This window comes from Piliocolobus tephrosceles, chromosome 7 (genome assembly GCF_002776525.5).
Source record: "Piliocolobus tephrosceles isolate RC106 chromosome 7, ASM277652v3, whole genome shotgun sequence".
Lineage (NCBI taxonomy): Eukaryota > Metazoa > Chordata > Mammalia > Primates > Cercopithecidae > Piliocolobus > Piliocolobus tephrosceles.
The window spans coordinates 34045217-34073158 of record NC_045440.1 but is presented as its reverse complement, the minus strand read 5'-3'; the positions used below and the strand labels follow the sequence as shown (position 1 = coordinate 34073158).

General features: G+C 40.3%; 1 protein-coding gene across 2 annotated transcripts in view; it reads right to left on the bottom strand.

Annotated features, from left to right (window-relative positions):
- Positions 1-27942, bottom strand: part of UNC5D (unc-5 netrin receptor D) — a 580897-nt gene that overhangs the window by 49583 nt on the left and 503372 nt on the right. For both annotated transcript variants that reach the window (XM_023214650.3, XM_023214651.2), the window contains exons 10-11: positions 25097-25474; positions 16529-16613 (exon numbers count right to left, since the gene is read on the bottom strand). In XM_023214650.3, coding sequence (XP_023070418.2) covers positions 16529-16613; positions 25097-25474 — 463 coding nt within the window. The remainder of the gene's footprint in view (positions 1-16528; positions 16614-25096; positions 25475-27942) is intronic.

The window sequence follows — 27942 nt, the reverse complement described above, 5'->3', positions numbered from 1 at the left end:
AGCCCTGGAGATGCCTTTAAAAAGTTGAGTCTCCCACAAAGATAACCACAGTCCAAAATAGACAATTCTTCCTTATATGAGCAAAACGCAGGTTAAGATGGTCATGTCTTCATTTACCCTTAAGTAGGGGAGGCGAGGAGAGGGACTGGAAAGCAGTGTATTAGCAACATCAAATGCTCTGTGGAAAGCCTAGAATAATATACTCAAGGTTTGAAAAAAAAAACATAAAATTCAAATGTGCAGCCTGTATGTGGGCGCCTGCCAGCGGTCATCAGAGAGGGTGAAGCTCTTTCCATGTAATTACTGCCTGCATTCATCATGGACAGGAATAGCAGGGATGCTTATGAGTGACCGATGACAAGTTCTCCTAAAAGAACTATTTAATTGCTTTCAGAGAATTATCCTCCTTGCTGAACATATTGTTCAAACATATGGGAATTTGGGGAATTATTTAATGCCAAATGAACTGAAATCAGCTAATTAGATGAACTCTCACACTCGTGAATAGCAAGACTCCTTTCACAGTGGTAACTTAAACAGCTTTAGGAGTCAGAGGCAGTGTGTATTGAATACGAGCCAGGGCATGGAATAGGAGTTTTGTATTAAATAGGCATTAGGCATTTCCTTAAGTGCAAAGTAAGTAACTCAAGATTTATATTTAATCCTCCCACTGTGAAAATAGTGTCCATGGGTATAGGTCTCTCTCTGGTGAAGGAACAAAACTTCACCAGAAGTTAACCAGAACTTCACAAAAATCTCTCAAGATTTTTTCTCCCCATGATTAATAACAATTTGCCCTTTTCTGCTACCTTCTATCTGTAACAATCAGGGAGATTTACAAATATTAATTAAAGATCTTCGCACACCTATAGAGGCAGGTGTTAACAGCATAAGGTCACAGAGGAGTCAATCAAGGTGATGGCAGGAAAATAACCCAAAATTTCTCACTCACAGGCTCTCGCTCTCTGTGACCAGATTGTACTTTTATACTCTGTTACCATTAGGAGATTTCTGGTCAAATTGCTGGATCTTATGACATCCCAAGGAAAGATCAGGGAAGGGGGTTGCAATGTAGTCCAAGGGTAATCATGGATACAGATTCAGGACACTTGAGGACAGAGGGCTGGGGAGGGAAGCCTTTAATTGGATGTGGACAAAAAAATGAGCCTTCTTAAGGAAATCATAGATGGCGTTTAAGCTTTCCAGCATTGCGTAATCCACAACAAGGCAGTATACATGTCCCTGCTGGGGCGGGGGTGGGGTTCGCATATAAAGGTAACACATTTTTCTAAAATTGCTGTGAGCTAATAATAACTGTGAACTAATAAAAGCAGTGATTTCAGGATAAAAATATGAACCACCTCAATGTATCACATACCCTAGTGTGGTCTGTAGACTGAAAAACCTTTTTGCCTAGAACTTTTGCTACTTAATGTTCTTCATTGTTCTCTATCTATACATACATAATCACATATACATACATGCATATATATTTGTAGTTTAAATGCTGTGTATAGATAGAAAAAGTTTAACAATTTGAGCCCGGTCTTATTTCTATAGGAACTCTGCTTTCTGAGATGATTAATTCATGCAATTTTCATACATTGTCATTGCATCAATGTACGCTTTGACTTAAATTCTCAGTGCCTTAGGAATGTGCATGATGGGCATTTAAGTCTCCTTGGAAATGATGCTGGTCTCCTTGCTTTTATTCTTGCCTTTCACAGTCTGTCATCCATGCAGCCACCTCAGTCATCCTACCAAAAATGCCAGTGTTTTCTCACCTCATGGAATTGTTACAATTCGTACTCCTCTGGAGTGCTGGGTGCTGCCCAGAAGAGCTTTCCCCTAGACATCCACATGATTTGCCCCCCTCGTGCCTGTCAGGTTCTTGCTTAACTGACATACTAATGAGGTTTTCTCTGACCAGGCCTTGGTAATTGCAACATTCCCAATACTAAAAGCGGATCTTTGGCTTTTTCTCCTCAATACTTAATTCCCTCTAGTGCACCATAGCATTTGCCTATTTATTGTTATTTTTTCTGTCCCACTAACTAGAATGTAGGCTCCTTGAGGCCAGGGAATTTTTTTTTTTTTTTTGAGACAGAGTTTTGCTCTTGTCGCCCAGACTGAAGTGCAGTGGCACCATCTTGGGCTCACTGCGACCTCCGTCTCCTAGGTTCAAGTGATTCTACAGCCTTAGCCTCCCGAGTAGCTGGGATTACAGGCACGTACTATCACGCCCAGATAATTTTTGTATTTTTAGTAGAGATGGGGCTTCACCATGTTGGTGAGGCTGGTTTCGAACTCCTGACCTCAGGTGATCCACCCACCTCGGCCTCTCAATGTGCTGGGATTACAGGCGTAAACTACCATGCCTAGCCCAGGGATTATTTTTTTTTTTTCTGCTTAGCTCATCATTGCATCCGCAGTGCCTCATATATGCCGGCTGTAAGCACTCAAAAATACTTGTTGAAAAGGCCACAGAAGTCAGCTTGAAGAGATTCTCACTGATCAAATCTGGAACCTTGTGAGCATCAGAGTAAATCACAGCAGTAAATAATTATAACCCATTGAGTCATACTATAAGAATCCACAAAATAAAAATCCACATAAGAATGAATCAATGAGAAGGGAAAACTCTTCCACATAAGAGAAAACCAACAAATAAATGTAGAAAACCATCACTTAGCAATCAGCTACATTAATACTTGGTTGAGAATCATAAATGGATGTTAACCTATTGGGTGAGAGCTTAAACAATAATAAATAACTATTTACACATTCCCAAAGTATCTTCCCACCAGGTACTTAACTGTTTACCAAGGGTAAAAGAATACTTCACAGCAGACACCACCTAACATGAATGACCAAGTTAACGTTCCCTGGAATGGATGGATCCACAGAATATACCTCTCGACAGGACACAGTGAAGAGAACCTAGCATCACTTCTGTGACATTCCGGCTAAAAGTCCACAGCCTGAATCTCCTCATAAGGAACCATTAGACAAGCTCAGAGGAAAGCATATTCTGCAAAATAACTTATCTGCACTCTTCAAAGCTGTCAATGTCATAAAATACAAAGATTCAGGAACGGTTCCAGATGAAAGCAGACCAAAGGCACAGTACAACAGCATGCAATGAAGTGACTTGGACTTTAATTTGCTCTCAAGGACATTATTCAGACAAGTGAAATACAAATAAAGTGTGTAGTGTACTAAGAGTATTTTATCAATGTTAATTTCCTGATTTTGTTAATTGTGCTATGTTTATAGAAGATAATTTCTTGGTTGGGGGATATATACATGAAAGTATCTAGGGATAAAGGGTCATCTTGTTCACAGTGGTTAGAAAGTATATATATGCACATATATATATTTTATTCATTTTTATATGTATATGAAGGAGAGAGGAAAGAGACAAATACAGAAAATTTAGTAAAATATTAACCTTTGTGAATCTGAGTGTAGGACACACAGGAATTCTTGATATTATCCTTGCAACTTTCCCTTGAGTTTGTGATTTTGTCAAGATTATTATTATTATTATTTTTAAATGAATGCAGCTGGGCATGGTGGCTCACGTCTGTAATCCCAGCACTTTGGGAGGCTGAGGTGGGGGGATCACTTGAGGTCAGGGGTTCAAGACCAGCCTGGCAAACATGGTGAGACTCCCGTCTCTACTGAAAAAAAAAAAAAAAAAAATACAAAAATTAGCCAGGCGTGGTGGTGCATGCCTGTAGTCCCAGCTACTCAGGAAGCTGAGGTGAGAGAATTGCTTGAACCTGGGAGGCGGATGTTGCAGTGAGCCGAGATCGCCCCACTGTGCTCCAGCCTGGGCAAAAGAGTGAGACTGTCTCAAAAAAATAAATAATAAAAAATGAATGCATGAAAATAGAAGGCCCAGGGAGAATTTTTCCAGAATTCTTACAAAGAAATCAGCAGGTAGACTGCTCTGTAAATATCCATTAAGTCCATTTTGTTCTAGGCTATAATTTAAGTCCATTCTTTGTTGACTGTCTTGATGACCTGACTAATCCTGTCAGTGACTGGGTACAGTATACACCACTCAGGTGATGGGTGCACCAAAATCTCAGAAATCACCACTAAATAACGTATTCATGTAACCAAACACTACCTGTTTCCTAAAAACTATTAAAATAATCATTTAAAAAAATCAGTGGGGCCACTGATTAACACAGTGGAGGATGATGAAGGTGCTGTAGTTGGTGGTGACAGGGTGATGGTCCAGACCTCACCACGTAGTACCTAACATCCTACAGCATCCATCTGCACATGAGTGCCAACCAGAGGTCATGTTGAAGGTCAGCTACAAGGCAGCAACTGCTAATAACCATGGCAGGATGGGAGGTATATCCTGGACATTTTGCCTCTGTGCTCAATACTCCTTGACCTGCTGCTAGACTTGTAACACTTCACTTTCTTTACGGAAAACGACCAGTTCCAAGTTCCAATATGATATTTTTACTGTAGCTGTTGTCTTCCATGCTGTGCTTGGTAATTATCGTTCCCTCCTTTCTTCCTTATGGTCTATATTCTAGATTAATGTAGGTTTGATCACCTTTACCCAGAGTATCACTCAGGAATCCAGGAAGGAGAGTAATGATAGTTTTACTAGGTCAGACCCTGGGTCGATACGTAATTAAATCATATTTGAATGGAAAAGACATCAAGGCTGATAGATGGAAGCTGTACTCAGTCTTAAAAGCTCAGAAAGCAAGGTAACTCCAGCCTCCTAGAGTTTTCTACCCACAAGACATACAGGTTTAATTATTATTATTTATTTTTCATTAAGATCCTCAGATTTTGACCTGGGGTGCTAAAATTGCTATGTATAAAAATAAGGTTTTAAGGTTTATTATTTGTGTCTCTCTCTCTCTCTCTTTTTTGGAGTCAGCTCTCTCTCTCTCACTCAATTGATCTGACCAGAGATTTCAGATCGGCCCTAGGGAAATGACATCACTGAATCTCCTAGAGAGATGGACCCTTTAAAGCCAGCTTTTCCCGTCAGTCAACCCCAACACTGTGGCTATGTCCTCTACCTCTTGTAATCACTATGTGTGATTTAAGAAAACAGATTCCTGGAGAGGGGAACAGGAAGTGAGAAGCAGAATGGAGGACAAAAGTGGGCAGCAACATTTTTTCTTTATTATAGCAGACTCCTGTTTTCATTGTCAAGTGGTTCTAAAACTGTAATGTTTTTCAAAATTGCTTAGGAAGCTTGTTTAAAATTATACTCCTGGATGCCACCAATGAAGATTTTGATTTGGTGTTTCTGGGATAGGGCCCACGAACCTGCATTTTCTACATGCAAGGTGGTGCTGGCACTAACATTTGAGAAAAGTTGTGTAGTTCTTAAAAAAAAAAAAAAAAATCCAAAGCAACATCTCATGCACTGGGGCCTTGGTGCTCCATCAAATATAGGACGGTCCATTCTGAAGTGGAATTTAGATGATGGTCAAGTTTAAATGCTCAATATTAAGGCCCTGGCTGATACTACAATGATGGAAAATCCAACTACACAGGAACTGTTCCTACATCCCATTTCTCTAAGTAACATGTGTATTAATAAGCAAAGATGTCAGGTTGGGGCGCTGATTAGCAGTAACTGGAAATAATGTTATAGGTCATCAAGCCATTATAGTCCATCCATTGGGGCAGGAAAAGGAGCACTTAGAACAGTGGATTATTACAAGCAACAAGTTCAATTCACTGAGGATAGAAACATATGGATGTTCTATTAAGGGCTTAAAGATCTGGGTCACCCACACGCTATTATCTGAAATAGGATCACAGAAAGAGAGATGGCATATGGGGTTGGGGTGGGAGAGGAATTATATACACACTGGAATGAGTATCTGAATTTGCTGAAATTTGAGCAACACCACACAGAGAGATTACCCTGTTTGCATATGTTAAATGGCTTTAGTTTACACACACTTTCATAGGGTGTTTACCAATTAATATACTAAAGGAATCACAAATCGTGTAAATCACCAGTTCCTAGACACAATTTAGGCCTAGTCTTTCATGCAGTGTTGGGCTTGCATTTAGCTTGTCTTTTTAGAAGAAGTGAGATAGTGAGATGATGGCTCATTGAAAGTGCCTTAAAAATGAATGAGAGTGAGGAGGATGGGAGAAGAGTGGGACTACGTATCATGCTGCTGGGGCATGTTTTATATCCACTATGTTGTTTATCCACTTACATTTTGAACAGAGAAAACAGCCTTCTCTGGGGTAATCTGCAACCTATTTCACAGAATCCTTTTATTTTAGGCTGGGGAGGGGCTCAGGAGTTATGAGGCCAACACTTTCTTTGTTCAGATGCATGGCATGGGGTCGGTGACCCAACCAAAGTCATATCTCAACTTTGTGGCAGAGCTGGAACCACAGTCTACTGCTCTGTTAGTCATGGTTGGGATAGGTAGGCAGTGGAAGGAAGAAGGAATGTGTTCCCTGGGACATATTCTCCAAACCCGGAGTTTGAATTAAAATGTTGGCATGGGAATGAAGACTGGACTCATAGACACTAAACAAAACCCGAGGAAAGCAGGACCCTGAGGTACAGAGCGGGGTCAAAATAGAAGCTTGTATTAGTTTCCCATTACTGTCACAGCACAGACTTACTGGCTTAAAACACAAATTATCCCACAGTTCTCTAGGTCAGAAGTCTAACTGAGCTAATATGAAGGCTGTCAGGAGGCTCGTGCTCCTTCTGAAGTTTCCAGGAGAATCTAGTTTCTAGAGGCTGCCTGCATTCCTTGGCTCAAGGTCCCTTCTTCCATCTTCAAGCGATACCTTCAAATCTGTCTTTCCCTCTGATATTCCTACCTTCCTCTCCTAAGGACCCTTATGTTAGGTCTATTTGGAGAGTCCAGGATAATCTCTCCTTCTCAAGGTCTTTGATCTTAATTACATCTGCAAATTTCCCTTTGTATGCTTGTAAATTCACAGGTTCTAGGAACTAGGACATCTCCAGGGAGCCAGCTTTCTGCCTTCTGCCAGAATTTTCATCCCTTGAGATCCCCCTGGGGCTGTCTCCTGATCCACCGTTGTCTCTCAGACACCACACAATCCAACAAAGGTATCTGTTCACTTTAGGGCTATCTTCATTGTTTCAGTTTCCAGAAAGCCACTGTAATTTGCAGAGCGAAGCTCCACATTTGTATATAACTTTATGGAGTCCTGGGAAGTTGTTATGGTTTAAAGATTATAACTGCAGGGAATAGGAGGTTGATTGTCCAGGTTTTCAGAGGGCTATGTGGATTGTCTTAGAAAGTGTGGGGGCTGTCTCCATGTGGGCTGGAGTCTTCGGGTATTTTTATTAGGCTGTAACAAAGTGAAGTGGAAAGGATGATATATATTAAATATCTTAATAGGACAGGTTATTTATACTTCCAGCATGGGCAATAAAAGAGATGGCACATACAAATAAAAATAATTACAGTATGTGGTGCTCCTTTACAATGTGCAATCAAACTCATGGACCAGTGACTTTCCTCTTATTGAATTAAGGTGCACCTTCCATTCAGATCTATTAACAACATTCACAAACCATTGTTATCTTGTCAATGGCATCTTTAATTAAAGACTCCTCTGGGCCACTCTAATCATTTCACATTGTGAGTGTCCATGGTCTTCAAATGCACTCTGATTAAGATGATGGCAATTTTTATTTACATGTGTTTACTTGTGGACCAAGGGGGTGTGAGGTGAGGAGGAACAGCACGGAGAAATGCTTCCTTCCAAAAAGAGCAGGTCTTGAAATGACAATGCCATTTTCAAAAATTTTGTTCCTCTCCCTCTTTTTCTATTTCTTCCTCTGCTCATTTTTTTTTTTTTTGGGGGGGGGGGGGGTGGTGGTGGGTTAATGGCATTATATTCTAACCTCAATGACTCTGTGAAGAAATCATCATGATTTCACTGGGGAACAGAGTACAATCTTCAGTTAAAGGTGCATTAACCCTTCTAGGCCACTAAGATACCATTTGATAAATTGCCCTTTTTGTTACACTGCATGGCACTGGTAGCCTGAAAGAATTAACGTATTTCCCAAATGGCAGCAATTTACTCCCCCTTGCACTAACACAAAAAGCCCCCTTTGTTACCTGGGAAGCATCTTTCCTCAGTGATTCTCTCTACGCCTGGTATAGAGTTCATTAATGCCAAATCTCTTGGAAAAAATAGGTATATACTGTCAATTGGATTCTTCCAAGACAAAAGACAGATTTCTAAGTCTCACAGCAACAAAACATATTCAAATCCCTAATTGACCATTTAATGCAAATGATGACAGGGACGATTTATGCATTTTCATCCATCACTAGCAAGAAAAGCCTGACAAAATGGACAGGGAGAAAACTTGTTTGAGGCAGCATAAGGTTGACTGACCTGCCCTGCTTGACTGGTCACTGATTTCCTAATCTTAACACCAGCCCACGTGGAGTCTACTGTTTAGACTCATACGATATACCTTTAAAGTATAAATCACATGCCAGAGCGTTGTGAGAAATAGAGATAGACTCAAAGGAATTGATGCAGGGAGTTATTTGTATCTTCATGAGGCCCTTGGTTTTAAAGCCAACTATTAATATGTTTGTTGTAATTGAATTAATCTTTCCTCTGAAAGTCTAGGACTGTGTTAGCAACAAAAAGAGATGAACTCTACATCACTGGGACGGAGCTAAAGCAAATTCCATGCACTTCAGAGAATTTCTGTCTTCTATGTAATAAAAAAAAGTAAGACCAGGTATAAGAGGATGATTTCCAAATGTAGCTTTTAAACAGTACTTCACAGTTTGCACCAGACTTCTCAGCTATCAGGTCATTTTATCATCCTCACCAAAATCTGAAAGCAAAGTTACTAATATATAAAATTGGTAGATGATAAAACTGAGGCCTAGAGAAAGAGAATGATTTGCTCAAGGTTACACACACAGGCTGTTGCTGAGGGGGGATTGGAACCCAAGACTTCTGAATTCCTGTGTCCTCTCCACTCAACCATGCTATATCATTTCTGATAATTTTTTTTCTTTTTGAGATAGAGTTTCAGTCTTGTTGCCCAGGCTGGAGTGCAATGGCTTGATCTTGGCTCACTACAACCTCCGCCTCCCGGGTTCAAGCGATTCTTCTGCTTCAGTCTCCCTAGTAGTTGGGATTATAGGCATGTACCACCACGCCTGGTTAATTTTGTATTTTTAGTAGAGATGGGGTTTCTCCATATTGGTCAGGCTGGTCTTGAACTCCCAACCTCAGGTGATCCACCCACCTCAGCCTCCCAAAGTGCTGGGATTACAGACATGAGCCACCAAGCCCACCTGAGATTTTTTATCTCTTATGCGGTGTCAATGCTGAAGCCTGCATTATTTTCCTGACAAATTATTTCTGTTATCAGTTCACTTCAATGAGTTCCAGGACCAGCATATTCTTACTTCAGAAGGCAAAGAAAACAAAGAAAGGCAGAAGATTTTGCCTTGAATGAAGCAGGTAGGCATAATTATGCCGAATATCATGACATCTTACTAGTTAAATGAGATTATGGCCACATGCTCTGGCAAAAGCTGAAGTGGGATTTCGATTCAACAGTCATTTTTTTTTGTTCAGATTATAAATATTCTTTTTTCCTTCTTTATTAATTCTTCAGTCATTCTTTTTCCCTACCCTATTTCTTGTAAGTCAAAGAGCTATGTTTATTCCCTGGAAAGAAATCCAAAGTTGCTCCCAGAGCAACTATTATCACAAACTCTCAAGTGACCTTCAGTCGGCAAATCTCTCTCTCCTAATTAATCATCAGTTTCCAAGCCAGAATTCTGGGAATTGTCTTCAATTCCTTCATCACACATTAAAACACACACACACAGACACACACACAGAGCAGATCTTGCCAAGTTTCGCCCCAAGTCTATCTCAAAACTCCCTGCTGAGAGCAGTGGGGATTAGAAAATAGATTTAGCAACATTAAAAACTAGAGACAAGGGCACTCAAAAGTAGAGTGACTATAAATTATTGCCCAAATTGAGATACTTTTGAAGAGGAAAAGAAACACTATTAATAATTGTGCCAAGGAAAATAAAACATAGTTTCACTGTGCTCTCAAGGAGGGTGCTTATCTGGTAAAGATTTGAACTTGGGCAGTATCAGTGGAGATGATACAGCATCTATCTAAAATATAAGCATGACCAAAATTTAAGCCTCATTCACCCCTACCCACCAGATAAATTGGATATTCTCTGGATGGCAAACTTGCTACATGCTCTAGTCCTTATTTTATCAGCCTCATTTCCTGTCACTCTTCCTTCCTTTTTTCTTTTTCTTCTTTTTTTTTTTTTTTGAGACGGAGTTTTGCTCTTGTTGGCCAGGCTGGAGTGCAATGGCACCATCTCAGCTCACTGCAACCTCCGCCTCCCAGGTTCAAGCGATTCTCCTGCCTCAGCCTCCCTAGTAGCTCGGATTATAGGCATGTGCCACCACGCCCAGCTAATTTTGTATTTTTAGTAGAGATGGGGTTTTTCCATGTTGGTCAGACTGGTCTCAAACTCCCCACCTCAGGTAATCTGCCCACCTCGGCCTCCCAAAGTGCTAGGATTACAGGCGTGAGCCACTGCGCCCGGCCCTATACTCTTCCTTTCACATTTTGCTCTGCTTCGCTTAGTTTCCAAAATATGTGATGCTATTTATACCTCTGTGCCTTTGAACACACCACTCCCTTGGAAAGGAACCTCTTTAACTCTTCTAGTTTATAAGACAACTGTTACTTCTCTGAAACTTTCCCTGAGGCTTTAAACAGGGTCCATCCTTTCGTTCTGGTCACCGTATATACCACACTGCAATATGATCATTCATTTAAATAACTGGGTTTGCTAATGGGGCTTAACCTATTATGGTATGAAATATATCAGCTATGGTTTTGGTTTTCCTAGTAATTGTTAACAAATACGCTTGGTGAAACCATCCATAGTAGCAGGGTCCCTTGAAGACATTTCATTTTTCTTATATAACTGTTCAGTAACATCTAGTTATTAAAATAGTGTAATTTGGTTTTTAAGACCCCTTTTTCTTTCATTGTCGTTTGAGACAGGGTCTTGCCCAGGCTGGAGTGAAATGGTGCAATCTTGGCTCATGGCAGCCTTCATCTCCCATTCTCAAGCCATCCTCCCCCCCCAGCCTCCTGAGTAGCTGTGACTACATGCCCGACTAATTTTGTTTCATTTTATTTTTATTTTCTATACAGACAAGTCCTCACTTGTTGCCCAGGCTGGTCTCAAACTCCTGGGCTTAGCAGCAAAAGAGGGTGTGTTACCTTCTGAAAAATCAAGGCCCTCAAAGGTACCAGGAAAAGCATACACAGTTTCATATTTTACTGAGATGGGCAGTTTAGAATGGCCACGAATGTCTGCTATAACATAAAGAATAGTTCACTATGAACAGATTAATATCATAAAAACTCCATTCTTATTAAGAGAATGACCAGCTGGCCCATCTTTTAATCTCATTAATAAAAGATATATACCTGCTTTCTTTTTACTCTTTTGGAGATGAGGTCCTCTCAAATAGTCCAAGGACATTTCTGAGTGCTTAGGTCCACATGATATATGAGGAGGTGCGTGCATGTGTGTTTACAATTTTGTTTGTGTGTGTGTGGTTTTTGCTACTGGGGAAGAAAAATCACAGTGATCTCCACAGTAATGGCTTATACTGCAGTGTTTGTGAGCCCATTACTGGGAATGAAATTCTATCCTTTCTTCTCCATTTTCCAGAGCTAGATTCTTTTTGCCTTTCTAGCCTTGTATTTGCTCTTATTTCAAGGCTTGCTATTAAAGCCATGGTACCATCTAAGTACCGTAAAAAAGATAATGTTTTCTATTACCACCATCTCTACCTTCTCAATCCTTACCCAAAATGTGTCTACTGGGCAGATCATACCATCTAACAGAAGTGGTTGAAATGTCCCATCTGGGCTGAGCCCAAACTTTAAAATATGTGTTCTTTTGTAAATTCTTCAATAAGATAACTTACAACATTTCTAATTTTAGTCTAAGCATTTGGTCAGGAGTATCCACATGACAGTGTAATTGGAAAAATAAATGAATGTTTGCCTTTGGTTTCATTATATTGCTTTTCAGAAGAAAGCCCCATATAATAATTTTCAGGTCCAGTTCTCTCCTCTCCAACCATGGGGTCAGGGGTGGGGTGCAAAAGGAGAGCGGGGACGGGAGAGGAGAGGGGAGAGGAGAGGAGAGGAGAGGGGTAGCGGAACTTCCTGCTTTGTCTGTATCATTCTCTTATTGTAATGTCAGTGAAAAGAACCTCTGAAATGAGATTGATTTTTTAATCCCGTTTGAATGCCTTAATTTTATAAAAATGATCTAAAGGCTGGGCACACGGTGATTTATGCCTCTAATCCCAGCACTTTGGGAGGCCAAGGCGGGTGGATCACCCGAGGTCAGGAGTTCGAGACCAGCCTGGCCAATATGCCCTCTACTAAAAATACAAAAATCAGCTGGGTGTGATGGCGGGTGCCTGTAATCCCAGCTACTCGGGAGGCTGAGGCAGACAGAATCACTTGAACCTGGGAGGCAGAGGTTGCAGTGAGCCGAGATGGCGCCACTGCACTCCAACCTGAGCAACAGAGACTCTATCTCAAAAAAAAAAAAAAAAAAAAAAAGATCTAAAGTGAGTAGAATAAAATTTCCCCTCCCTCAAAAACATTCCCAATAAAATGTAAAAAAAGAAAAAAGAAATACCCCGACTGGGCCGGTGACTCACGCCTATAATCCCAGCACCTGGGGAGGCTGAGGCAGGTGGATCACCTGAGGTCAGGAGTTTGAGACCAGCTTGACCAACATGGAGAAACCCCATCTCTACTGAAAATGTAAAATTAGCCAGGCATGGTAGCACATGCCTTTAATCCCAGCTACTAGGTAGGCTGAGGCAGGAGAATCGCTTGGATCCAGAAGGTGGAGGTTGTGGTGAGCTGAGATCACGCCATTGCACTCCAGCCTGGACAACAAGAGCAAAACTGTTGAAAGAAAAGAAAGAAAGAAAAGAAAGAAAGGAAAGGAAGGAAGGAAGGGAAGGAAGGAAGGAAAGGAAGGAAAGGAAGGAAAGGAAGGAAGGAAAGAAGGAAGGAAGGAAAAGAAGAAAGGAAGGGAAGAAAGGAAGGAAGGAAAGGAAGGAAAGAAAGGAAAGAAGAAGGGAGGGAAATGCCCCAAATCTTTCAAATTAAAGTTTGGGAAATGAGACAGGCTATTTTTTTTTTTTTTTTTTTTTTTTTTTTTTGAGAGTAGTTACTACTGTTTTCCTCCCCTGCAGAGGGAGTAAAGCCCTGTGGAGGGGAGGAGGCCACATCTAGCATGGATGGCTTATATACCCTTGATCCAGGAGGAGCCCCAGGGCTTCTCACCAGTAGGCTAATTCTGACAGCTCCAATTTCATGCCATGGCCTTTGTGTCAGGCCACTCCAGTACCTGTTCCTACAATGTAGCTAAATATCCTCTATGTTATAAATGGGATAATGCATTAAACCAACTCTTTGCCTGTGGCAAGGCCTGGGTTACCATTGGAAGGATGGTATTGAATGCAATGTTCTGGCATCAGGGTGACTTTAAAGGAGGAAAAAAATCACTGGGTTTAGACCCCTCTACCCTTCAAACCTCTATAGAAAACTATAGGAAAACACATTGTGGAGGAAGGGAATCATTGACTTACAGACCTTACTGCTTTGTCTGGCTAATTCCTATTTATCTTTTAGGACTCAGTTCAATGACATCTCCAGGAAGCCATCCTCACCCCTCTACACTTCTTTAACCCAATTTTTAGAATGGATTAAAGGCCCTGATTAAACATACCAGTCCCACTTCAATTACATCACTACCCTGCTATATTGGGGCTGTAACTCAGACATGGGCAACAGAAATGTATAGTCAATAGGAAAAATGGAGCAGAATTTAATTTCAATACAGCATAAAGATGTGGTTTGGAAGATCCTACTGTGCTGTGTGTGTGTGGAGGTGATGGAGAGTTCATAAATCCAGTTCTCAGGATGAACTAAGAGGGAGGGAACCACGGTGGCTCCAGAGATAAAGATGAAAGGAACTGAGCAGTGCATTCCAGCTCCACGAACTTTGAGGAAAACGGGCCTTGTTCTCAGCACAAGTTCAGAATGGCAGACATACAGTCCAAAATGAAAATGGATTTTCAAGTGATATTACAAAGAAAAGATGACACACTGGCCTTTCCTGATTAATCACAAGATTAAAAGCTGAAAAACCAGACCCAAGCAGCCTCCTTACATAGATGAAATAATACACTCCAGCTTAAAAAGAAGTAGTAGAAGGGTATTTGCTATTTTCAGTGTTTTTCTAGGTAGTTGTGAGCTATCAAAAGGGAGTGAGGCTTGTCAAGGAAGGTAAATGGCCTTTAGCCCAGTGACAGGTCATTTCCTTAGAGATAACATCTGGGAAGGTTTCAGCTCCCTGAAAAGGAATATGCAGCTTCCTCTAATTTTGTTTTTTTCACAGTTTAGTAGAGAGAAAAATTCATACCTTACAGATCTAAAGTGTTAGATAAGGTTCTTCTGTTTCTGTCCACCTTCCTTGGCAGCAGTAGACACAGAAGGATAAACCAAATTGGTTACCATGGAGCTTACAAAGCTTTCAAGGGGTGACCACAGGAGGCCAACCTGTCTTTTGAGATCTTTGGGCTCTTGCGAGTTCTAGGTATTCCTCACTCTTACTTTAAAATTGCAGGTAAGTTGTAAATGAGGTGCCTTGGAAAATGCGAAATTGCGTAAGTTGGTTCTCATGTAATGAAGTGGATGACGCTGGGGATGGATTTGAGACGAATAAGCTCAACACAGGCTCAGTGGATCAATTACAACCAAGGGATGGGGATGCACAGCTAGGAGTGTATAGGAAGCTGTGATTCAGGGAAGGCGGACTGGATTATACCTCACGCTTAATTTTTGCAGCATGATATGTTTTAAAGCATATGTGTAATGGGCCATAACCACAAATTCAAACAAATATGGTTTCTTAAGTAAATCAACCCAATGGGTAAAAAAGGGGTGACTTCCATCCAGGGAACTCCATTTTTAGGTCTGCTTAAGTGACTAACCTAAGATTTTGGGTAAACCCTTCCAACTTTCTGAGCCTCTTTCCCCCTCCAGGTGCCAAGTGGAGATATTTAGACATCAGCACTTTTTCAGATATACAACTGAAGAATCTAGCTTTAGACAGCAGGGGAAATAATGTGGGATCCCAACACAGCACAACCTGCACACAAATCCCCTAAGAGCCAGCCTCACAACCAAATGGCAGAACCTTTTCTTCCATGCCTCTCGAGCCCTGTACAGCAGGAAGTTAAAACTACTGGGCACCAATAAATCCTTTAATAGAAATAGCTATCAAAATCTGTTTAAACCATCTGTTTCTCTGGCTATTTTTCCTCCCAGTGTTTTTCTTTCATGTGTTCTTTGCTAACAACAACCAAAAGAATCTATTCTAAAATAACCAAGATGTTATGACTAAAAATGCTAGAGGTATATATCTAGTTTATGAGAGAAATTGCTTTCTGAAGAGGAGTTAGGTTTATCTTGTGTGGAGGAAGACAACATTTCCAAAAATATTATACTTGCACTAAGAAAATAACCAACTACTTTCATTAAAAGGGAATGCAACAAGATTTGTATTTGTCCCTGTAATTGAATTTAATGCTGCTGAAATTTGTCAGGCCTGAAAGCAGTTGAAGTTTCAGATCATATTTTTACATTGGCGAAAATTGCCTAAGAAATTGTCTCTTAGGCAGTACAGAGTAGGTCTTCTGCTAAACTTAAAAGGATCACGAATCAATCATTGTATGTACTTGCCTAAGGCTTAGCACCAGTGAGTGCCTCTGGGGATATTTTCTTTGGAGAGGAAGACTCTGTGAGACGCTCACTGTTTATGGAGTGGCCCTACTTCTGACCTGTCTAACAATTCACTCTTTTCCATTTGGTGTCTCTTGTGTAGAGACTGGTGACCATAAAAACGTGGAGTCGTGTATAGTTTCATTTCAGCCAATAGTTTTGCAACTGTTTTTTTTCCTTTCTAGAGTCAAGGAGTTTATGATCTAATCTATACACCTCTAAGTCTCATTCTCTTAATAGTTTCAGATTTTCTACAGAAGTTCCATTCCAAATTTAAAATGTCTTTTTTGTTGTTGTTGTTCAGATGGAATCTCACTGTCGCCCAGGCTGAAGTGCAGTGGCACGATCTTGGCTCACCGCATCCTCTGCCTTCCAGGTTCAAGTGATTCTCTAGCCTCAGCCTCCTGAGTAGCTGGGATTATAGGCATGCATCACCATGCCTGGCTACTTTTTTTGTAACCTAAGTAGAGACAGGCTTTTGCCATGTTGGCCAGGCTGGTCTCAAACTCCTGACCTCAAGTGATCTGCCTGCCTCAGCCTCCCAAAGTACTGGGATTAGAGGCATGAGCCACTGTCTTTAATATGCCATTCTCTGTCTCTCACCTGGGTTCACCTTGGTTGATGGACATATAAATCTCCCAAGAATTCTCCTCTGGGATGGCACCGTGTGGTATGAGTAAGCTCACCCCTAAAATGGAAAAAGCCAACAGGTTATTCATAGAGTTTTCCAATTATCTTGAAGTTCCTCACTCAAGCATCTTACAGATACCTGGAAAACAAGCTACTTTCTCATGGCAATTTATGAAATCTCAATCCTTGGAAAGTTTAAGGTTCAAGATTATAACAGGAAAAACATTGTTTTATAACAGTGACATAAAGAAGGGCATATTATTCAACTGAGTACTCAAATTACTCTTTTTTAATTTTAAGTCATCCCAGCATTAATTATTTTAAAAGATTGAGTGTTCTAAGACCAGGCAGTATTAAACATATCTGAGAACGTAAGAGTTTATCCACGCATCACTTAATCTGCTCCAAAATTTAAAAAAGATATTTCTCTATTTGTTTATTTCCTGCAATCCTACATGAAATGATAGGGAGGAAGCTGTCTTACCAATGGTGCATCTGGAAGCAAGTTGAAGGTGGTACTCAGTGGGGTGTTGCATTTTGTCAAGAAAAACAGAAAGTGAAAGTATCTGATGTGCTCAGGAGCCTTATAGGTTATTGCGCAACCAGTATGACCCTTTCTAGCAAATAAGCTAGAAAGGGTTAGGTGAAAGGTTACTTAACCAGAGTCATGTCAATGTCAGATTGAAAAAACTAGCAGCCTTCCTTACATAAAATCATACAATGCAGGAAGGGAAGGCACAGGAAGCCACATCTCACTGCCTCTTAAACGTCCTCTCTTTCCTCTTAAACGCTATGAAGAAAATACTGCACCTTGGCCAAGAGAGAAGAGTCTAAGGAGGGCAGGGATTCTCTTTAATGTAGCTTTACATTAAATGAAGAACAGAAATTATAACAAACTGTCTCTCAGACCACAGTGCAATCAAACTAGAACTCAGGACTAAGAAACTCAATCAAAACTGCTCAACTACATGGAAACTGAACAACCTGCTCCTAAACTACTGGGTACATAACAAAATGAAGGCAGAAATAAAGATGTTCTTTGAAACCAATGAGAACCAACATACAACATACCAGAATCTCTGGGACACATTTAAAGCAGTGTGTAGAGAGAAATTTATAGCACTAAATGCCCACAAGAGAAAGCAGGAAAGATCTAAAATTGACACCCTAACATCACAATTAAAAGAACTAGAGAAGCAAGAGCAAACACATTCAAAAGCTAGCAGAAGGCAAGAAATAACTAAGATCAGAACAGAACTGAAGGAGATAGAGACACAAAAAGCATTCTAAAAAATCAATGAATCCAAGAGCTGGTTTATTGAAAAGATCAACAAAATTGATAGACCGTTAGCAAGATTAATAAAGAAGAAAAGAGAGAAGAATCAAATAGACACAATAAAAAATGATAAAGGGGATATCACCACCGACCCCACAGAAATACAAACTACCATCAGAGAATACTATAAACACCTCTACGCAAATCAACTAGAAAATCTAGAAGAAATGGATAATTTCCTGGACACTTACTCTCTTCCAAGACTAAACCAGGAAGAAGTTGAATCCCTGAATAGACCAATAGCAGGCTCGGAAATTGAGGCAATAATTAATTGCCTACCAAAAAAAAGTCCAGGACCAGACGGATTCACAGCCGAATTCTATCAGAGGTACAAGGAGGAGTTGGCACCATTCCTTCTGAAACTATTCCAATCAATAGAAAAAGAAGGAATCCTCCCAAACTCATTTTACGAGGCCAACATCATCCTGACACCAAAGCCTGACAGAGATACAGCAAAAAAAGAGAATTTTAGACCAATATCCTTGATGAACATCGATGCAAAAATCCTCAATAAAATATTGGCAAACAGAATCCAGTAGCACATCAAAAAGCTTATCCACCATGAACAAGCGGGCTTCATCCCTGGGATGCAAGGCTGGTTCAACATACGCAAATCAATAAACATAATCCAGCATATAAACAGAACCAAAGACAAAAACCACGATTATCTCAATAGATGCAGAAAAGGCCTTTGACAAAATTCAACAGCGCTTTATGCTAAAAACTCTCAATAAATTCGGTATTGATGGAACGTATCTCAAAATACTAAGACCTTTTTTATGACAAACCCACAGCCAATATCATACTGAATGGGCAAAAACTGGAAGCATTCCCTTTGAAAACTGGCACAAGACAGGGATGTCCTCTCTCACCACTCCTATTCAACATAATGTTGGAAGTTCTGGCTAGGGAAATCAGGCAAGAGAAAGAAATAAAGGGTATTCAGTTAGGAAAAGAAGAAGTCAAATTGTCCCTGCTTGCAGATGACATGATTGTATATTTAGAAAACCCCATTGGCTCAGCCCAAAATCTCCTTAAGCTGATAAGCAACTTCAGCAGTCTCAGGATACAAAATCAATGTGCAAAAATCACAAGGATTCTTATACACCAGTAAGAGACAAACAGAGAGCCAAATCATGAATGAACTCCTGTTCACAATAGCTTCAAAGAGAATAAAATACCTAGGAATCCAACTTACAAGGGATGTAAAGGACCTCTTCAAGGAGAACTACAAACCACTGCTCAGTGAAATAAAAGAGGACACAAACAAATGGAAGAACATACCATGCTCTTGCATAGGAAGAATCAATATTGTGAAAATGGCCATACTGCCCAAGGTAATTTATAGATTCAATGCCATCCTCATTAAGCTACCAATGACTTTCCTCACAGAATTGGAAAAAACTGCTTTAAAGTTCATATGGAAACAAAAAAGACCCCACATTGCCAAGATAATCCTAAGCCAAAAGAACAAAGCTGGAGGCATCATGCTACCTGACTTCAACCTATACTACAAGGCTACAGTAACCAAAACAGCAGAGTACTGGTACCAAAACAGAGATATAGACCAATGGAACAGAACGTAGCCCTCAGAAATAATACCACACATCTACAGCCATCTGATCTTTGACAAACCTGACAAAAACAAGAAATGGGGAAAGGATTCCCTATTTAATAAATGGTGCTGGGAAAATTGGCTAGTCATAAGTAGAAAGCTGAAACTGGATCCTTTCCTTACTCTTCATACAAAAATTAATTCAAAAGGGATTAGAGACTTAAATGTTAGACCTAAAACCATAAAAACCCTAGAAGAAAACCTAGGTAATACCATTCAGGACATAGGCATGGGCAAGGACTTCATGTCTAAAACACCAAAAGCAATGGCAACAAAAGCCAAAATTGACAAATGGGATCTAATTAAACTAAAGAGCTTCTGCACAGCAAAAGAAACTACCATCAGAGTGAACAGGCAACCTTCAGAATGGGAGAAAATTTTTGCAATCTACTCATCTGACAAAGGGCTGATATCCAGAACCTATAAAGAACTCAATCAAATTTACAAGAAAAAAACAACCCCATCAAAAAGTGGGCAAAGGACATGAACAGACACTTTTCAAAAGAAGACATTCATATAGCCAACAGACACATGAGAAAATGCTCATCATCACTCACCATCAGAGAAATGCAAATCAAAACCATAATGAGATACCATCTCACACCAGTTAGAATGGCAATCATTAAAAAATCAGGAAACAACAGGTGCTGGAGAGGATGTGGAGAAATAGGAATACTTTTACACTGTTGGTGGGACTGTAAACTAGTTCAACCATTGTGGAAAACAGTGTGGCAATTCCTCAAGGATCTAGAACTAGAAATATCATTTCACCCAGTCATCCCATTACTGGGGATATTCCCAAAGGATTATAAGTCATGCTGCTATAAAGACACACGCACACGTATGTTTATTGCGGCACTGTTCACAATCGCAAAGACTTGGAATCAACCCAAATGTCCACCGATGATAGACTGGATTAAGAAAATGTGGCACATATACACCATGGAATACTATGCAGCCATAAAAACGGATGAGTTCGTGTCCTTTGTAGGGACATGGATGCAGCTGGAAACCATCATTCTCAGTAAACTATCGCAGGAACAGAAAACCAAATACCACATGTTCTCACTCATAGGTGGGAATTGAACAATGAGATCACTTGGATACAGGAAGGGGAACATCACACACTGGGTCCTATTGTGGGGAGGGGAGAGGGAGGAGGGATAGCATTAGGAGATATACCTAATGTAAATGACGAGTTAATGGGTGCAGCACACCAACATGGCACATGTATACATATGTAACAAACCTGCACATTGTGAACATGTACCCTAGAACTTAAAGTATTAAAACAAAAAAAAAGAAATGAAATAGAGAAACAGTAAGATCCTTACAAAATAAAATCTCAAGGCACCCTCCTATTCTTTGTTTTTTTTTTTTGTTTTGTTTTGTTTTTTTTTAATTATACTTTAAGTTCTAGGGTACATGTGCATAACGTGCGGGTTTGTTACATATGTATATATGTGCCATGTTGGTGTGCTGCACCCATCAATTCGTCAGCACCCATCAATTCATCATTTATATCAGGTATAACTCCCAATGCAATCCCTCCCCCCTCCCCCCTCCCCATGATAGGCCCCATTGTGTGATGTTCCCCTTCCCGAGTCCAAGTGAGCTCATTGTTCAGTTCCCACCTATGAGTGAGAACATGCGGTGTTTGGTTTTCTCTTCTTGTGATAGTTTGCTAAGAATGATGGTTTCCAGCTGCATCCATGTCCCTACAAAGGACGCAAACTCATCCTTTTTTATGGCTGCATAGTATTCCATGGTGTATATGTGCCACATTTTCTTAATCCAGTCTGTCACTGATGGACATTTGGGTTGATTCCAAGTCTTTGCTATTGTGAATAGTGCCGCAATAAACATACGTGTGCATGTGTCTTTGTAGTAGAATAATTTATAATCCTTTGGGTATATACCCAGTAGTGGGATGGCTGGGTCATATGGTACATCTAGTTCTAGATCTTTGAGGAATTGCCATACTGTTTTCCATAATGGTTGAACTAGTTTACAATCCCACCAACAGTGTAAAAGTGTTCCTATTTCTCCACATCCTCTCCAACTGTTGTTTCCTGATTTTTTAATGATTGCCATTCTAACTGAATAAGGCAGCTCTCGCCTTCTTTTCCTTTCATTAGGGCTAATGTAATCGCTCAGAAAACTTTCAGGTTGCTTATGATAATTTAAATCTAGAGATGGCAGGCTTTCCTGATCTCCTTCTATGTGCCTGTTAGCAGCTATAAAAACAAAAAATGTAAACCTCATTGCAAAACAAGTTATTTATGATTCACATTATAAGCATTATTCAGTAATATGCTAGTTATCAGTATCTTTCACCAGCACTAAGAATAAGGCACATTTGAATCTTGGTTACAGCTTTGTAGCATGGAGATCCATTTATGTTCTGGACCTTAATGTCAACAGAACTATAATTGCCACACTTAGAGAGGCTCTTCCCTCTATTGTCTATTCTTCCTTAAATGTAGTTGCCAAATGAAGGGGCCTCCATTATAACCCTCCCTGCTGCTAACCACAAGTTGCAATACACAGGACATCCAGTGTGCTTGGAAGTCAACCCGAATACATGCCCTCGACATTCTGTCTTCTTTTAGTTTGACTTAAAACTTCCTCTCTGCTGCTGCTCTTTCAGGCTGTCTAGGTCATTATGATGACAGAGACATGCAGTCTGAATTCTTCCAAATTAGAAGTACAGGAAACTATCATCAAGCAATAATACTAATATTAAATCAATTACACTTATCACAATGCCACTCATGGAGCAGGAAGCCAATAAACACATCATGAAGATATAAATGAAACAGGATTCAAAATTCTTAGTAAAAATGCCAGGTTTCGAGACATGTTAGCTTCTGTAGATCATCATAGCCTGATGGCCAACTCTCATAACAAAACAGAAGATGTATGTGTGAGGACCATTGAGGAAGAGCTGTCTGTGCAGATCACACCTTATTCCTTTCAAGTCAGCTTAATTCTCTGTCTTTAGATTGAGACATTATTCAGAATACTCCTAAATTCAACCTGAATCTATAGGATCACTGGAGCTTTAAATGATTTTTCTCTCTTCAATCAGAAATGGTGTTATCTTTCAAACATACTTCTCCTGCTCCTCCTGCCCGAACATGCAAATACTACGTGGAGTCTGAAATAGTCATACACAAAGGCACATGGGAAGTGGCAAATTACAGATCGTGAAGAATGAGAGATACTCTGGGACAGCTTTATGCCTATGATCCCCTAAAGTAGAATTCATTTCAATATGTCATTCTCCAGTTATCTCTGATTAAAGAAAAATATAATACCCCCATACTCCACCTGCTACCCTGACAGCCTTTTATTTGATATGACCACAGAAGTACCAGTCTGAGCTTCCTGTTTTATATTTGGAATAATAAATAATTTCTAGAGTGTGGAGACCACCCTAACCTTTTGGAGAAATCACTGCCAGGCACCGTACAACAATTTAGGATGGATGACATTAGAGCAATCTAATCTCAGTGCCTTGCTTTCTTTATATTTTTGCTCCCTAGGGCATATTTTGCATTTATTTCCTGCAAATAACGTAGCATATGTTTTATTTCTCCACAGTTATTTTACATCAAACTCATTCCTAGTGAACAGCTTCAATCTTGTCCAACACTTCTTGTCAGGAGCTTTTTTGAAAGTGCCCCATTTCAGGGAGAAACTGTTTGGGAATCACTGACAATGCTGTCAGAACTTTTAGTTTTCAATAAGAGTGCTGCTCAAGTCAGAGGTGAAGACAAATCTCTGGTTCATCATGATTTCATCTCGCTGTCTTTGATGAACAACAAACACCACCAATGAACAGGTTGGTCATGGCATTCCCTCTACACATGGATAAACAGATGCACACACACACATACATACACTAAGAAAGGAGGATGCAAAGAGAGAGAAGGAGTAATGGGCAGTTTATCGACTAATAACCACTGAGAGCCTTGTAAGTGCCAAGCATGAGCTAGAAAGAGATAAGATAAATGCACAACTCAATGCACGGCTTTATATAATTCTATATTTTTGTTTTTATGTCATTTTTTTTAGAGACAGCAACTTGCTATGTTGCCCTCGCTGGTCTCGAATTCCTAGACTCAAGTGATTTCCCCACCTCAGCCTCCTGAGTAGCTGGGACTACAGGTGTGTGCCACCACACCCTGCCAAACTTTGTATAATTCTGATACATCCTATTCTTTTTGAGAGGGCAAGGGTGGTATTCTTTTTCTTTCCTCAGGACTCACATGTCTAGTTTATAGATTCTTACAGAAAAGTTAATTGGTAAACATGGCTGATTGACGCATTATCCATCAAGTCTCCTATTTGCCAGTTACCAACTGGAAGAATTAAATCATGCATAGGCATTCACACATTAACACACATACACATTTGAACCAACATCCCTACCATGTCCCAAAACAAACCTTTCAATTATGGCTGCCATTGAGGGCTATTTTGATGAAGTAAAATACGTTTTGAAATGAAGATTTTAAGGAAGTATTTGCTCTAGGGGAGAACAAGACAACATTCCTCAACTAGAAATGAATTTCAGTCTCCAGTCTCTAAGCTACTAGAGGGGTCAGTTAGCTAGAATGGTAGAATCAGACTAGTCCTATTACAGATTTTATTTATGGGATGAAATGCTTGATTTGAGAGGTTGGTTAGTTCCATCCTCCACAGATATAGAGACATCTGTCTAAACTGTAATGTCCCTGACTCAATGCTGACCTGTTGTTTGATAAACACAGATCCAACAGATTCTCTTCCTCCTTAGCAGCCAATAGATCACTACCTGCTTCAGTGCACTACGTAATTCTCATTGCTTAGAAATCCGAGCAGAAATTGACCTTGTCTACCATCCACTTAGGTCTTAGGCAGCAACTCTGAAAACTAATCCATAGAAAGGATATCATTTGGGCTGGATACCTTAAGTATCATGTCAAAACATCATGAAAATCTCCTCTCTTCCAGCCAAAAGGAGGAAAAAATATGTGAGCATTCATTATACTGACACAGCCCTGGAACTGAAGTTTGAATTCAAAAGAGCAACTCCACAACGACCCCTCATGATTGCTCATCAGAGAGTAACACTATAGCAAGGGCTATGGAGTGTTCATTAGGTCAGTTACTGATGAGATGCCGTTTCACTAAATTATCTAAATTATCAAACTCATACATAAACCATGCTTACATGTAAACATGGGGCCCTGGTCTGTCATGCCAGAGAATTTTTTCAGTGCTTTCTGATCATGCCTAGGAAATACACTCCAAAGGGGCTTAAAGCCTGGGGACTACCCAAACCTTTCAGGCAAATATAGTTGTCAGCTCTAATAGGGAATCAAAGGGAGCATTCAGTCCATGCTGAGATGAAGACTGCAAAATCTAATCTCAGCGCTGGTTCTGGTTTGCTGTGTAAATCAAGTGGACTAGTGGAGCTGCAGTGTTTGCAGGTCTGATGAGGGGATGGTAAACATCATAAAATGAATCTGATGGGAAGTAACTGTGTAAAAATGAACCATTTATACGTTAGAAAATACACAAACACACACTGACCACCCACCTGTATTTGGCATTACTAAGCGACCCCCTAAATGGCCAAAGACACCAGTTGTCCTCAGTTCTGTCCTTGTGGGGAGTGATGACAGATTTTGGATGTAGGGTGTTTTGTTTCTGGGATGCATTGTACTAAAGCTGTGGTTGTTTCCATGGGGAAAAGTCCTGGAATGATTCTTGCCATGGTACTCAGCTCTCTCAGACACTCCCAGGGAAACCATGAATGAGCTCTGGACTTTGACTTTGATGTCCGACAAAGGGTTAAAGAGTGAGGACTCTGTCATGAGCTCCTTGTCCAGAGGGTCCTGCAGACAGATGGGTCCACTGTATGTCCGGCTCACTGTCAGATCTGGCTGCATGGCGGAATTGAGGAGCAGGGAGTTACCTGGTAAAAGAAAATTGATTTGTCACTCAGAAACTAAAAGGCTTCTCAGTTACCCCTGTACTTCTGCCTCTACAAACTGTACAACAGCCTGCATGGGTGCCAGCGGTTCCAATCCAAGCTAGCTCTTCAGGCCCACCCTGCCAGGTTGGGTGCTAGTGACTAGAACTTTTGAATCAAGAGCCCTGGCTTCCACAGTCCATTCTCTAAATGGCACTGACCCAAAACTTTCACTTTCCAGAGATCTTTCCTTGCTATCTTTTCAAAACAAGTATTTCTGGCATTCTCTCCGGCAACGAACTCAGGTATTATTGTTTCTGTGATTATTTCAACTGGCAAAGAGAAGCTAAAATAACAACAACAACAAAAAAAAAAGTGGGGGGAGGGTGGAGAAAGATGTTTTGCAGTTGAGTTTTGAGCAAAAATAACATCTGTTCATTTTAAATGGCAAGAGATGACACAGCGCGGTGACTAGGTAGTGCTGTTTATAACAGAAGCTACTTTGGTTCCAGTGCATTTCCTATGGAATTCTGCAGAGATTCTGGAGCTGGGGAGGAAATTATTTGTCCTCAGAGCAAAAGGGTCAGGGCACCTCATGAATCGCACCACATCTGAGTAGCCAATTTGCTCTAATAACCCATATGTCACTCTGTGAGGGAAAGAATGCACCACCCAGAGACAGCGAGAAGCTTAGATTCCACATAGGGAGCAGCTTAGCATGGTTTTCTTTCTGTCTCAAGGGGGGAAAAAAAAAATATATAGCATCTTTGCAAAAACATGAGAAATTGGGCTTTGTCATCTGCTGGGGCTCACCAATTTTTTCCAAGCCAAATATTAAAAAGAAATGCTGTGATATTTTCTTGTGATGAAGTAATCTCATTTATTAGTAAATAACAAAATAACCCTCAGTCCCAAGCTTCCCACCCATATCAGTCTGTCAATGTGACATCTCAAATTGAAAGCCAAACCATATTAAACAATTTTCCTTTGGGGCCTGACAAAATTGTTTAAAGTATGATCTTTTTGAAAATGTTGCAATTCTGGGCCATATTGTATTAGCCTCTATTGTTTTTCCATTTTCATAATTTGCAGCAACGCCAGCAGGGAATCTATCACCCTGACTTTTCCCACCCCTTGTTCTGATGCTCTAAGAATCCAGAGTAATAGACAAAAATACACAAATTGGATGAAGTAAATAATGCTATAAAGCTAAAGGATCCTTGATGATACGTTTTTGTTTGTTTGTTTTCCATGCATGGGCATGTTGTATCAAGACCCAGGCACCATCAGGGAGCAGGGAGTTGTGCTTTCTAGCAGGTCTGCACTGAGTTCTACAGGTGACCGCTTTGCTCCTGTTTATGGTCTTCCCAACCAAGAAGCAGGACCAAAACCCATCTTAGATTAGAAAAGAGTTTAGAACAGGAGATTCCATGGAGACTTCAAAAGCCCATATGCCTCAGTCACCTGGCTCTTTTATCTCAAGCCCTGGCCTCTGAAGTTTAATTTTTGACTACGCTTAGAAGATCTGCCTAGCCTAAGTGACACAAGGAAGCAAAAATATTTCCTAGAGTGAGATAGCACTTGAGTGGGAAATGCCTGATTCTGGATATACGTACATATGATAGCATCCAGGGTCAGAGAAAATCGGCTGCCAGCTTGACTGAAGTCTGACCAGCGCCAGTTACCCACCTCTGGTCACCCCAATCTTCTCTTTGGAAATCCTTTTACAAGTCCCTGGTCTGTTCTGTGTATGGCATTCTATTTAAAAGGCCCAGTATTCAACTTGCTGGGGCACTTGATGTATTGCTCAAAAATGGATCTCTCTAAGACAGTGGAGGTGAAAACCACATGATATCAGCATGAGGCAGATTACCATAATAAATACACAGAGAGTGACGTTTGCCAAAATACTTTGCTTGTATCATTAGTTCTGTGATATTCTTGGCCAAAAACAAAAATAAAACAAAATGGCCAGATAAGTTTGGTAAGACTAATATAGTCTTAGAGATTCACAATCCACATAAGTTGTGTTTAAGTGTAGGCAAGTCAGCACTCCCCAGACATGTGTAGGCCAGGGATCCACCCCTCTCACCTGCTGCCTAGTGCTCCATGGAAGACGCTGGCATCCTGTGCTAGGGTAAGAGGAAACAACCAGCTTCTAGAACTCTATTCACCGCATTTGTGAGCACCCATATGCCAAGGGCTTACCCATATTGTTCCAGGTAATCTATCATCTTCACAAGAACACTTTGAGGTCAATGTTACTAACCCCACTTTATAGCTCTAAAACTTGAGACTAAGAGGATAACAGACTGACTGATAGCAGTTTTAGCCTAAAATCTAACTTCAAAGCCTATGGTCTTATGTACAAAACTGTCTCTCACGCTAATATTGCTCCTCTATTTTCAAGTGTTATGGTCTAAGATATTTTATTATTTGATGAAAATATGTTTCTAGTTTTTTTTATGTAG